General features: G+C 35.8%; 1 protein-coding gene across 4 annotated transcripts in view; it reads right to left on the reverse strand.

Moving 5' to 3' along the window:
* The window catches only part of LRRCC1 (leucine rich repeat and coiled-coil centrosomal protein 1), a 37,632-nt gene extending 24,349 nt beyond the window's left edge, over window positions 1–13,283 (reverse strand). Inside the window, exons 1-6 of one of the 4 annotated variants that reach the window (XM_045560784.1) lie at window positions 13,056–13,270; window positions 10,630–10,835; window positions 10,253–10,318; window positions 5,504–5,671; window positions 3,296–3,471; window positions 2,987–3,196 (exon numbers count right to left, since the gene is read on the reverse strand). In XM_045560784.1, the coding sequence (XP_045416740.1) occupies window positions 2,987–3,196; window positions 3,296–3,471; window positions 5,504–5,671; window positions 10,253–10,318; window positions 10,630–10,835; window positions 13,056–13,144 (915 nt within the window). In that variant the 5' untranslated portion in view covers window positions 13,145–13,270. Of the gene's footprint in view, window positions 1–2,986; window positions 3,197–3,295; window positions 3,472–5,503; window positions 5,672–10,252; window positions 10,319–10,629; window positions 10,836–13,055 lie in introns of all 4 variants that reach the window. The other 3 variants (XM_045560786.1, XM_045560785.1, XM_045560787.1) reach the window with 3 other exon arrangements.
* Window positions 13,284–13,825: the final 542 nt, after the last annotated feature.

Raw genomic sequence — 13,825 nt, forward strand, 5'->3', positions numbered from 1 at the left:
AGATAAATTGGACTCCATCAAAATTAAAAACTGCTGCTTATTAAAAGACTAGTAAGAATATGAATATGTGACCCACAGACTGGGAGAAAATAAACAAAGATATATATGATGAAACACTGGTATCCAGGATATATGACAAATTCCTAAAACCTGGTAATGGATAAACAATCCAATAAAAATATGGGAAAAAATTCTGGTCACTTCACAGAAGATACATGGATATTAACCAAGCACATGAAAAAACTGTTCATCATTAATCATCAATGAAATGCAAACTAAAATCACAACAAACACCAGTACACATCCACTAGAAAAGCTAAAAAAAATCAATGATAACAATAAACATTGGTGAGGTTGTGGAACAAACTGCAACAATCATTCATTCATTGTTAGTGGGAGTAAAACAGAACAGTTTGAGAAAAGTTCTGTCAATTTCTTATAATATTAAACATATATCTACCCTATAACCCTGAAATTGTACTTTTAGCTATTTACTGAAGAGAAATAAAGATATATGTTCACAAAGACTGTATAGTAACATTCATAGCAGCTCTATTCATCAACCTAGAATAACCTAGTGGTACATTAATAGGATAATAAAAAAGTTGTTATGGTATATTCATACAATACTATCGAATACATAGAAATAAAAACAAACTATTGATAAATAACATATATTAATTTTAAAATGATTATACTGAGTGAAAGAAGCCTTACACAGAAGAACACCTACTATACAGATTCCATTTATATTAAAATAATCTATGGTAGTAAAAATCAGAAAGTGATTGCCTCCAGAGGGCTTGAGGAGGATTGCTTGTGGGAGGGGACACGTTGGAACATTCTGGGATGATGGTAATATTTACCTTCACAGAAGTTTGGGTAACAGGTATATGTATTATCAATTCAGGAAATACACACATGTATTTTACATCAAAAGAAAACACTGTTCAAAACACTGAACTCTAGTTAATGATACCCAAGCTTAAGTATTTAGGGAAAAATGTACTGATGTGAACAATTTACTTCGAAATGTGTCATAAGATAGTGTGATAGGCCAATAAATAGGCATATGATGAAATCAGTGTAAGATACTAATGGTTGATTCTTGTTAATTTTTGGGTATATATTGGTATCCACTAAGAAACTCTGTCAAATTTACTGAAGAATGAAAATGTTCATAATGAAATGTTGGGAAGGAACTAAAATTAAAGGCAAAACAGCTTTTCACAGAGATAGAATTTCCCAAATAGTGGGATAATTATGATTTTTAAGTCCCATGATTAAGGCAAACAAAATGTCCTTATGATAGTACAGCACATTTTCCATGTTACAATGACTTTACTTATAAATTCACACTCTTGAAATAAAATCATTTCAGTGTACACATAGCTCAAATAAAATGCAAACTGCATGTTTAGTCTTTATACCAAGAAGGGAGCAAACAAGAAGTCTTTTCTTAAACATTTTTAATATGCATAGCAGTGAATCATCTTTCTTTCCAGATATCTAAACTCTTATTCTTGGCTAACAAAATAGGAAGAATTGTCACCATAACTGAATAAGTAGCATGCCATAGTGAAGAGTATGATTGGATATCATAAGATTTGCGTTTGAAGCTCAACTCTGTGTCCTAATAAAGTATTCTTACAAACGTCATTTAAACTCCAGGGTTTCTTTTCCATAACAAGGACAATAACACGCTAATCTTGATCTACTTGATTGGGTTATCATAACAATGAAATGAGAATAACCTAAAAGAAACTGAAAAGTTCACTTCAAACTTAAATTATTAAGCGTAAGTCTAAGTTCTGACATTGGTAGAAGAGTCAGCCATCAGAAGATGGAAAATGAAGCCCACAGAAATGGAGTCATCCAAAAGTTCAGCCATATGGTATCAACGATGTCAAAGAATATACATGCCAGAATTCTTGTATCAGTTCCATTACCATCTACGTATGCAGCTCAAATTGAAATCTCTAGGGATTTTTGACACACAGAATCTTCATATCCTTATTCACTCTCACTTATCTAAGGCAGACTCCTTGTTTATCCAGCATTGCTGATAAATATTATACATAAGGCAATAGTTCAAGATTAAAAACCCATGAACCATAGCCATTCCATAAGCATTTTCCACTTTCCCCCTCCCTATTTTGAAAAAAGAACTTTGAGTATTAAAATTTACTCACAAATTTCTAGGGCAAACCAACATTTGACTTATAGCCTCTCAGACCTACGCCACTATCTTTCTATCCTAAACCCAGGTAGAAGGCAAACAGAGTAATAATCCATTGCAGTCAGAAAGGTGTGTTGCCCAGGAAAATAACCATCACTGTGGACCAGAGCAAGAATGCTGGCGCAAGGGTTAGACTTGAACAGCAGTAAATTCTAGCAAATGTAGTTCACTCACTCAGTTCACAGATTCTAAAAACCAGAGAATCAGTAGCAGGGGTAAAAAAGGATTAACAGCTCAGGAAATGAGAGATTAATTAGGTGGTGGTCTACTGGAAACTGAAATTGAAGCAGAAACTATGTAAATTAACTTGCCATTCAGCTATAAGTTTGAAAAGTGGTGTTGACTATTAAACAACTGAAGAAATAGCAGAGGCCAAAAGTAACTCAAGTATCTGTTGTACTAATAAACATTGAGTCCAAAGAGTTCTCAGCTTACGTAACGGTTGAAATAAAAGGTGGGTGGAATGGAAGTAATGTGAAGTACTGCAGAACAAGACAAAGAGATTATATAATAAAGATGTAAAGAAAGGCAAGGAAAATGAGTGAAAAGTGTATTTACCTTTTACTACCACTACTACTATAATAGAATTCTATTTCTGTAAAGGAAAACAAAAATACACACACGGATGCATTCAATATAGATTGTTTCTGGTTAGTTAGCTTGTACATAATTTTTATTTTACATTTTTTAAATACCTTTTTCTTCAAAAAACATATATTGCTTTAGAAAAGTAGGAAAAATAGTTACTTCATTGAGAAGCTGTAAAATTTGATTATCTAATTTCTGAAGTTTCATCTCATTCTGAAAATCGCTTTCATGATTAATTTTCTCTGGCTCAGAAGATGGACACACAGATGTAAAAGACGGCAAAGTAGTATCTGCTGGTGTACTTGCAAACTGCTCCAAGGGAGCTAACTCATCGATGGGTGCTGATACCACTGGCGTATTATCAATGATCTATGACATAGAAACAAACCAAAATCTTTTTAATTTACATTCACTTATTAATTAAAACTTGAAGGTATCTTTTCTATTAGGAAAAAATCAATAGTATACCTCATCTTCACTTATATTGAGGGGAGAATCAGAAGAAACTAAATTATCCAAAAGACCTTCTAAGCTCTGCAGGCGTGATGAATTTATTTCTGCCGTATTTACCGGTTCACCAAATATGTTCTTACAATCTAGGATTCTAAGCTGTGGCAAAGTCTGGAGAATAACTGCTCTGTACCCTTGGAAAGAAACCATTCAAAATGAAAACTTAAACATTAAAAAAAAAGGAGATTATTTCTAGAATACACTAAAATTATCAGCTACCAGATACATCACCTGAATGCTAAAATTAGTTCAAGAAAGCAACTAATAAACTTGCAATAAATGCTACTTATTCAACTTCTCCAGTATGTAATCATTAAACATAAAAGAAACAAAACACTCTCTCCACCCCTTTTTGACCCCTGCTGAAGGTCAAAAAGTTAAAATCTCCATCTCTAAAAAATTTAAAGTTATAAATACATGAAACCAGTAGTAATTGTATTCTGGGAAGGAAGCTAAACATATCTTTTATTTTTAATATGATTAGTATAAACATAAATAATATATATAAACATAAAGCAGGGTGATGTGAATAATGACCAAAGTGCCAGAATTTCCCTAGTGAGGTTTCGAGCATTAGTGAAGCATTCCCCTTTAAATTACATATAATTAATACTAAGACAGGCAATCTATCAAGTATTAAAGAATAATATGATTCTCTTGTTCGAGTTGGTGTCTGGATATTACCAAAAAAAAAAAAAAAGGAATAATGTGTTTATTTTATTTTCCCTATGGGTAATTAAATATGAGAAATCTGACAAGTTAACAATAATTTGGTGGTTAGGCTAAAAAGAACACTTTAATTCTGCGTGTATATAATTTTAAAACTAAGTATTGCTAACAAAGACCAAAGAGCAATTGAGTGGTTATAAGAACTCCAAGAGAAGGAAGTCTGGAAAATAAGTATTAGAAATTTTCAGGGAAGATAAGCTATTTCAGCAATAAGTTTCTTCTCAATTCTGGAGGGTAACTGTATTGAGAGAAGTATCTAATTTAGAAAAGAAAGTGAAAAATAAAGATTCGAATTGTAGAAACTAGAGGTTCTTGAAACAAATTTTTTAGGAAAAAAAAAAAATCCAACCCAAGGGTTAGCAAAGAAAACTACAAAATTTAGAAATAAAGTTTCTTCTAAGAAAAAGGTTTCCCCAGAAAACTCAGACCTGTCCTGATTTGCGGGGAGACTTTATCATTATATGGTCTTAGGAAAATAATTCTCAAGTATTATATTTTTCTCTGTGAAGTAAAATGATCAAAACAGGTTTTCACGCTGCGAAAAGCCTTCTTCTAGTTGCATGTGAAAACCACAATGGAGCTTCTGTAGCCAGCTTGTACTCAAGCAGATATTTTTTCTCCCTATAGACTATTTAGTTTCCCGCAGTGTTCCAAGCAGATCTTTAAAATGTATGTTCATATTCTATACATTTTTCTCATTGTTTAAGCAATATGAGATAAGTGAGTTCTAGAAAAGCAGTCTAGTCTGCTTTATCTTTGCTAATTTGATTGATTCTAAATTAGATCAAACATCATTTCAGCAGCAGCATCTATATAAAGTTTAAGTTTTTAAAAAAAATAATTTATTAATAATGTAATAAATTCATATGGCATAAAATTCAAAAGATACACAGCAAAAAGTTTTTCCAACATTTCCTGATCTCCAGTTACCCAGTTCCTTTTCCTGGAGTTAGCTAATATTATCAGTTTTTTGGTATAGTCTTCTAGATGTTTTCTGTACATAGCCAGCAAATACATAGTTACTCTTTTGACATGAATGGTAGCCTATTATATGCAATACTTTTCAATTTGCTTTTCTTTCTCTTAATAAATCTTGGAGATAAATGTCCATTAGTAGTGAGTTTATATTCTTTTTTGTGGCTGCACATATTATATTAGAATATACCAAAATGATATAATTTAATTTTGAGGCATTTACTTATCAAATATAAAATTATTCAAATGGGAGAACTACTGATCTGTTCACCCTGTACTCTTTTAAAGCAATTTTTAAATAGTTTCTCTTAATAAACCAATTTATTTGTAATCATGTTTTCCCAAATACATAATAAAAGCTACAAAGCTTAAGACTAAAATAAAGGGAGGTCATAACACCAATTTCAGAAAATGAAAGAGCTTTGGATATTAACTGTTATAAAAAGTATTAATTGTTCATACCTGGTAGACGACAGATAGGATTATCCTCTCCATTATTCTCCAAAATAAGATTGGTCAGAAAGTGTAATCCTACCGTACACTGAAGTAAGTGATGAATACTATTTATACAATTACTATGTAGGTCAATATATCTAAGTTTATGCTTAATTCCATGAAGGGGGATCAACCCTGCAATAAGAAAAAAATTCTCTAGATGCCACAGCAGACTTTTTGTTAGCTAATTAAAAATAACTGTTATGTAAGTTATACTTTAAGAGGCCAAGGAAGAGCATTAATAAGACCTTGCTGTGAATAGCTACATCTAATGAAAAGGATATCAGTAAAGTTAATCGCTGTTTTTGTCAACGGAAAAAAAAGCCAAACTCTGTAAAATAATTTTAAAGAGATTTACTCTGAGCCAAATTTGAGGACCATGACCCAGAGCCACACCCAAGAAGCCTTGAGCAAATGGACTTCCCGTAACTAGGTTACAGTTTGGTTTTGTACATTTCAGGGAGACAGAGGTTACAGGTAAAGTCATAAATCAATAGGTGGGAGGCATACATTGGTTTGGCCCGAAAAGGTGGGCCATCTCGAAGTGGAGGCTTACAGGTTATAGGTGGGTTTAAAAATTCTTTGACTTGTAACTGGTTAAAGACATGAAGCTTTGTCTAGAGGCTTGGAATATTTTAAGATAAGAAGCTCTTAATCAGAGATAAACCACCGGATATATATTTGTTGTGTACATTGAGGACCTACAGGTTTGTCTTGAATACCCTTAGGCCTGCTAATGAGCTACAAAGGATGTCCCTGAGAAGGGAGGGGGCATGATAAGGCATGTCTGACTTCCTTCCTCCTGGCAGGCAATTTAGTTTTAGGATATTCCTTTGGCCATTTCAAGGTCCATTCAGTCAGCCGGTGGGGAGGAGGGTGAGCCTTAAAATTTTATTTTAGTTCCCATTTTGAAGAAACATAGCTTTAGCATCTCTGAGGCCTTAGCCCTGGGGTTCCTAGGCTCCCATTTTTTTCAAAACAAAACAAATCAAAAGAACCTTCCCAGGTCAATGCATGAACTTATAGGCAAACAAGCATAAAGCAGTGGCTTCAGGCTCTCTCAACATATCACTCTGATTCGCAGACACAAGCAAATGTTGTAATCCACTTCAATTTTGTTGGTTTGAATATAAGATAAACACAAATAGCACTCATTTAATTTAGTTCTCTAGGAATATTTCTTGTATGAGCTTATCTGAGCATTTGATAGCAGATACTACTGGTGCCTGGCTCACCTAAGACTTCAGCTATAGCTGTTGTGGACAAGTGCTATGTACAAAATGGAGGGAGCCTGTTGAGCAAAGGTACAGCCTGGAAATGTGAGGGAATTAACACCTCCAGGGGCTCTCCTCTATCAAAGGGGACTTGTTAGTGGACAAATGCCCCAGCTCCTTTCTTTTGGAAGAGCTATACTGACATGCACTTTACCTTGTTCCTCAGAGGGTACTACATATTTTACAATTTTGCTTAGTTTAGCACTTTTAATACTCAAAATTACTTACCTTTTTTTCAATTTCTTCAACCTGCCTGGAAGACCCTTTTTTCTCAATGCCCTTTGACTAACTTCCACTCATCTTTCTGGGACATCCTCAGACAAATCTTTTCTGACCACTCTCTACGAGGTCTGATTGTCCTGTCTTTCTCCCAGTACTCAGCATTTCTCCTTAATTAACCATCACATTTGTAAGTCCCTGTTCCATGTTCCTGGTTCTTCCTCTTATGTTTTAATTTTATGGTCCTCTTACACTTCAATTTTAGAGTAACCCAGGGCTCATTCCTAGGTCCTCTTCTCTATCTACACACTCTCCAGAATCTATTTTATGGTTATAAATACTATTGTGTGCTTTTAAATGTCAAATCTACAATTCCAACCATGACTCCTGGCCCCCAAACTGCAGATTTTATACATACATCTGTGGAAAGTGTTCTGAAATTTAACATCCCCTCATCTCTAAACCTGTTCCTCTCCCAATCTGTCCCATGGCACTAAACAGTAACATTGTTCACCTGTCAAACCAGAGAAAACTCATAATTAGTTACCTTTGATTCCTCTTTCCCTCATTGTTATCCCAATCCATCAGCAAGTCCTATAAACTCTACCTACAAAACATATCTATGTACTCCTCTACACTATTTCTACCTCAGTCTAGTATCCATCATCTCTCTTCCAGCCCACTGGAATGGCTTCCTGATCTGAAGCCTGACTTCCACTCCCACCCACATAAAATCAACTCTCCACTCAGTAGCCAAAATGATCTTTTAAAAACAATTCTTTCTTACATGGCAAGCTTCATCCTGCCTTAGTCTTTGCATGCTCTCATCATCTAAGTTGCTGTGATTTACTGACATGTTTATTAACTTACAAATTATCATTTTAAGAAGTATCTGTTAGAACTTACAAGGTTGCCTCTTTTATTTTCTGTATAGTCTTTATCACTACCTGATACTAAGTTACTAAAATTCACCCTTTTTAGGTATAGAGTTTGACGTATTTTAGCAAATATATACAGTTGTAACTACCACTACAATTGAAATACAGAACATTTCCATCACCCCAAAAGTTTCCCTTATGTTCCTACATAATTTAAACTTCTCTCCTTATTTCCTGCCCCTGGTAACCAATACTTTCTGATTTCTGCCCCTTTAACTTTGCCTTTGTCAGAATGTCATATAACTGGAATCATACAGTGTAGCCTTTTGTGTCTGGCTTCTTTGCCACAGGATAATTCTTTTTAGATTTATCTGTGTTGCTGCATGTATCATGGTTCATTTCTTCTTATTTCCAATTAGTATTTCATTGTATGGATGTATTGCAATTTGTTTATCCATTTACCAGCTAATAGACATATGGGTTGATTCCAATTTTTAGAGATTATGAGTAATCATATAAACACAATCATATAAAAAGCTATAATATTAACATTATAGTATATAATCACATGAACATACATGTATAGGTCTTTGTGAAGATAAATGTTTTAATTTCTCTGGGTAAATATCCAGGAATGGGATTCCATGATCATATGTAAGTGTATGTTTACCATTATAAGAAACTGTACCATTGTGAATTCTACTGGCAACATATGTAAGTTTTAGTTCTTCTACAATCTCACCAACACTTTGTCGGTTTTAAAAATTTTAGCTATTCTAGGTGTGAAGCAGTATCTCATTGTGGTCTTAATTTGCATTTCCTTAATCACTAAGGATGACTAACACTTTTATCTTGTGCTTATTTGCCATTTGTATATTTTCTTTATGAGGTATCTGTTTAAATCTTTGTTTATTTGGGGGGGCATTGATATGATTTTGTTTACTTGTTCTTCTTCCTCACTATAATGTAAGCCCTGTGACTTACCCGTTTATTGTTTCTTTCAACACTATAGAACAGTGTGTGACATAGTGATCTTCAATAAATATTTGTTGAAAGAATGAACTATCTTATCCAATAGTCACATTTTTCAGATAAGAAAACCACATCCAAAGAGTAAAATACCTTGCTCAACATTACACAGCAATGACAGAGCTAGGGTTGAAACTCAAGTCTAATACTTTCATGTCTTTGGGGTAAGAAAAATTTAAAAAAATTAAAAGAGAGTTGCTACTTCAGCTTAAAGGTACAGACTAGGTCTTTTTACTTTTTGTATACTAAGCAGCTGGCATGGGGTAGTGTTTTTTTAGTGGAGGAGAAAAACAAATCAACAAATGAATAAAGTGTTTCAAATACTGATAAAGAATATGAAGATAGGCAGAGCGCGGTAGCTCACGCCTATAATCCTAGCACTCTGGGAGGCCGAGGCAGGTGGATCGCTCGAGGTCAGGAGTTCGAGACCAGCCTGAGCAAGAGCGAGACCCCCGTCTCTACTAAAAATAGAAAGAAATTATCTGGCCAAACTAAAATATATATAGAGAAAAAATTAGCCGGGTGTGGTGGTGCATGCCTGTAGTCCCAGCTACTCGGGAGGCTGAGGCAGTAGGATTGCTTAAGCCCAGGAGTTTGAGGTTGCTGTGAGCTAGGCTGACACCATGGCACTCACTCTAGCCCAGGCAACAAAGATAATTAGAGGAATTTTGCTAGTCTGAACAGATAATTCTAAGAATTGTCATGAAATGTCGTTAAATTTATCAGTTGTATCACTTTAATCAAGTAAAAATAGTTAATTCTTAAATCTTCTCAGACATACCAAACACAAAAAGAAAAAATAACTTCATTTGTTCCTTAATTTGCAACAGGCTTTAAAATGCCACATAACTTCATTGTTGAACGTGGTAGCCACTAACTATATGTGGCTTTTTATATTTAAATTAAAATGTAACTAAAATTAAATAAAATTACAACATCAGTCCCTAAATTGCACTAGTTACATTTCAAGTGCTCAACAGCCACATTTAGCTATCGGCTGGCATACCAGACAGCACAGATATAAAACACTTCACCATCGTAGAAAGTTCTGTTGGAACTATTTCACTCTATATAACAGTATATTGATTAAAGATTAAGATTAAAACATTGTTCCCCTAAACTGAGTCCTTCCCATCTGAGTTTTTCCTGCTACTTTTTTTTTACTCAACTGTGGCTTTGGCACCAACAAAATTATGACTGAAACATACTTTCTGGATAGTCAGAAACTGGATTACTATTCAGAGATCTCCAACATGCAAAGCTAAATCACGTGACAAACTTTCAGCATTATAGAAAACATAAGCATGTCTACTTACCACTAAGATCACTTATGTGGTTATAGGATAAATTTAGCCTAGTCAGATTAATTAGTTCTTCAAGTCCTAAAATAAAATAAAATAAAATAAAATAAAATAAAGCCTTTGTAGGATTTAAAGAATTAGAGAGATATAGCATCACAATATTATTTCAACCTATCTTGAAGAAAATCTAGTTTGGTAACAGTGAAAACAATTTGAAAAAATAATTAGTTTTAAAAAAATTGACACTTTTCTGGAAGAAGACATTTTGTATAATGAGTTTTAGGGTCAGTTTTCAAAAGTTTATGCTAATTTTTATTCCATTCTTTCAGGAAGAAAAATGGACTTAAATCATCTTCCTTATGCTAAGCATTATGTGAAAATCACTTACAAACCTTCTATTCTTGTGATCAAATTGCAGGACAAATTTAAAGTGCATAGTTTCGTCAGTGTGTTTAGCCCTTCAATTTGACTTATTTGATTAGATGACAGATCTAAATGTCGTAAATTCCAAATGTGATCAATGGCTTCAATCTTGGAGATGTTATTGCAATGAAGATTGATGACATGAAGGGTTGAATCTAAAGATAGTTCTGATATGCTACAAAAGAAAACAGATATTATAAAAAACAAGTAAAAAATAAAAAAGCATGACCAAATAACTAAAATTAACTAAATGGCATGTAGATAATAAACGTGCTCTATTCATTCTAGAATGAAATTCTTCCTGTTTGTGGTTGCTTTGAAATGTCTCATACAACACAGTGCTTCTTACCACAAAAACCAGTATTCTGGACCATTTATACTAACAAAAAACCACTCAAAGGAGAAAAGTGGCTGTGGGCATTTCTAGCTTCTATTTTTAAAATCATCAGCATAGAATAAAGGCAGTATTGCACAGCAGTCAATAATTGTAAAGGCTCTAGAATCCTGATACCCCAATTCAAATCTGTACTTTACCACTTTTTTGCAGTGTTACTTAAGCAAATGTCTTAACCTTTCTATGCCTCAGTTTCCTCATCTCATTTAATTCTTACAATAACTCTTAAGTAGTAGGTATCATAAGGATACTGAAGTTTATGGAAATTAAATAACTTGCCCAAGTTCTTGCAGTTATTATGTTACCAGAGCCCAGGTGTAAATCCAGATCTTATATTGGAGTTTATAACCTTATCTGCTTCACTGTCTCCAATGGCTATTTAATCCAATGTAGTTGATTTTCAAAAAACCAGTAGTTATTGCTATTTCTAGTGAAAAAGTTCCTGTCCTCCCTTGTTGAAAGTTGGAATGCACCTCCCCTAAATAGAACTCATCTCTTCATTCCCCCAATTATTAATACTACCTATAACTGAAACCTCTCCTGAAGATAGCAGTTTCAGGAACATGATTTAGAGTTGCTGGATGGAGGTATAGTCAGGAACAGGAACACACAATGTCATGAGCATGTGTGGTAGGTTCTGTAGAAGCTATCTGAAAGCTGTAGGAAACCTAAGTCTGGCAGCAGGTAAGCATTTGCAAATTTCAAACCTGCCACCTCTAAAGTGATTGAAGCATTTCCCAATTATCTAGCTTCTGTCATTTATGGAGCTTTCATTTAGTACCAGACTTTATGCTATTAATACATCCTCTTAATGATAATCATTTATTTTCTGACATGTTTCTGTTTTTGGAAATCAATATTGTACAGATAATGTAGGATAGTAGTAAAAGCAGACAGTGAAAATAGAAACGGGTTTGATTCGGAACTTAATTGATCACCAACTGCATAAAGTCGGGCAAATTATTTAGATTCGGAGTCTCAGATTCGCACATGTAAAATGAGAAAAACTACTACCTTGCAGAACTGCTGTAAGGATTAGTGATAACGCATACAACATGCACAGATAGATGGCATTCAGTAAATGGCAGCAATTACTACATATAAATGTAAATATTCCTTTGAAAAACATTTTCTTGGGGCCATTTGGCAAATTTTAGATCAGCATTCGGAACAAGATGCTTAATCATCAGTAGCAGGTTCACATAGAGGAGGGCCCCCTACAAAGGTACAGTATGTGCAAAAGCACAGAAAAGCTCACTAAGAAACTGCCTGTAGCTCAATATGGCTAACCTTAGAGTATAATTGGAGCAATGGTAGGAGTCAAGACTAAAGACAAAGAAAAGACAGGCAGAGAACAATCAGTAACTCAGAGCAAATAACCTCACAGGCCACACACAAGTTTGGGCTGCATGACACAGGAAAACGGCGAACTAAATATAGTACGTTTAGTACTTTCGAAAACTATATGAATTCATGTATTACAGTGCTCCGTAGGAGAAATTAGAAATGGGGTAAAGAGAACTGAGGCAAAACCAATGAGGAGCAGCGAATGCTCGCTCCCCAGCTGCCAGAGATACTAACGCTGCCACTTTTTTTCAGAGTAGAAGAAGCAAGAGGAGAGGCGAGAAGAGAACACGAGAAGACCAACAATTAAAGAGCAGGCAAAGGAATAATAACCAGTTAAGAAAGGAAAACCAGCAGAAGGAGAGTGGTCAGAGATTGGTGAAGAATCAGGTGGCGGAGCAGTTTCAATGCCAAGCGGAGCCGTGGGCAAGGCCAGGCAGAGGACAAAGTCGGGAAGGGACGCAGGGCTCACTCAACCGGGCCCTTCCGCAGGGCAGTGCTGGCGGCGCAGGGCGGCCGAAAGCCGGACTGCTAAGTTAGTGTACGGTCTTGGCTGGCGAAGCAGCTTCGCACCTCGGATCCGTGGATGCCGCCCGCCGCCCACAGCCCCAGGCCCGGAGTTGCACGGGCCGCTCCGGGCTGCGGAGCGCCCTTTACCTCCGCAGGCCTTTGTCCATGAAGCATATATCCCCGCAGCTGCTGACGCCATCCTCATTTCCAACTTCTGCCTCCACCGCCGCCTCCATGGCACTAGCGACGGGGAGCGCGGTCTTAACTGGCGTCCAGCGCTGGGTCGCAGAGCCCGGAACACGCCTCCCGAGAGCGAGGAAGGGCGGCCCGAGGGGGCGGGGCCAGGACCCTGCCTCCAACCGACAGCCGGGCACTTTCCCGCCCCGACGCTGCCGCAAAGCCAGAAGCCTCATCTCCACCAAGGGCTTCCTCCTTTTACGGCATCTGCGGTGCGACTCTTGGCGCTTGCCGTAAAGCTAAGCTTCTTTCTAAGCGTGCTGGAGTTGAGGAAATGAGGGGATTTGTGTTAATTCTGTATGGTCTTTGCCTAACAGCCAACTGACTTCTGAAGGCGATTTCACAGCATTTTGGTTTTACATACCTTTACATAGACTTACATACGTGTAAATTATTCGCCCACCGGTCATTGCCCTTCCTGTTGATTCATTAAACATTTTTTTTTGAATGTTCAAGGACGGGTTTATTTGTGATTATGAAATATTGACAACAACACAAGTGCCCATCAAGAAATGAACAGATACACAAATTGTGATATATCCATTCAATGCAATACTACTCAGCAATCAAAAGGAAGGGCTATTGATGCACACAACCGCATATATCAATCTCAAAATAAAAGGAGCCAAACAAAGAGTGTGTATCATATGAGCGTGGGGGAACAGAATGGAGAAATTACA

Source organism: Lemur catta, chromosome 9 (genome assembly GCF_020740605.2).
Source record: "Lemur catta isolate mLemCat1 chromosome 9, mLemCat1.pri, whole genome shotgun sequence".
Classification (NCBI taxonomy): domain Eukaryota; kingdom Metazoa; phylum Chordata; class Mammalia; order Primates; family Lemuridae; genus Lemur; species Lemur catta.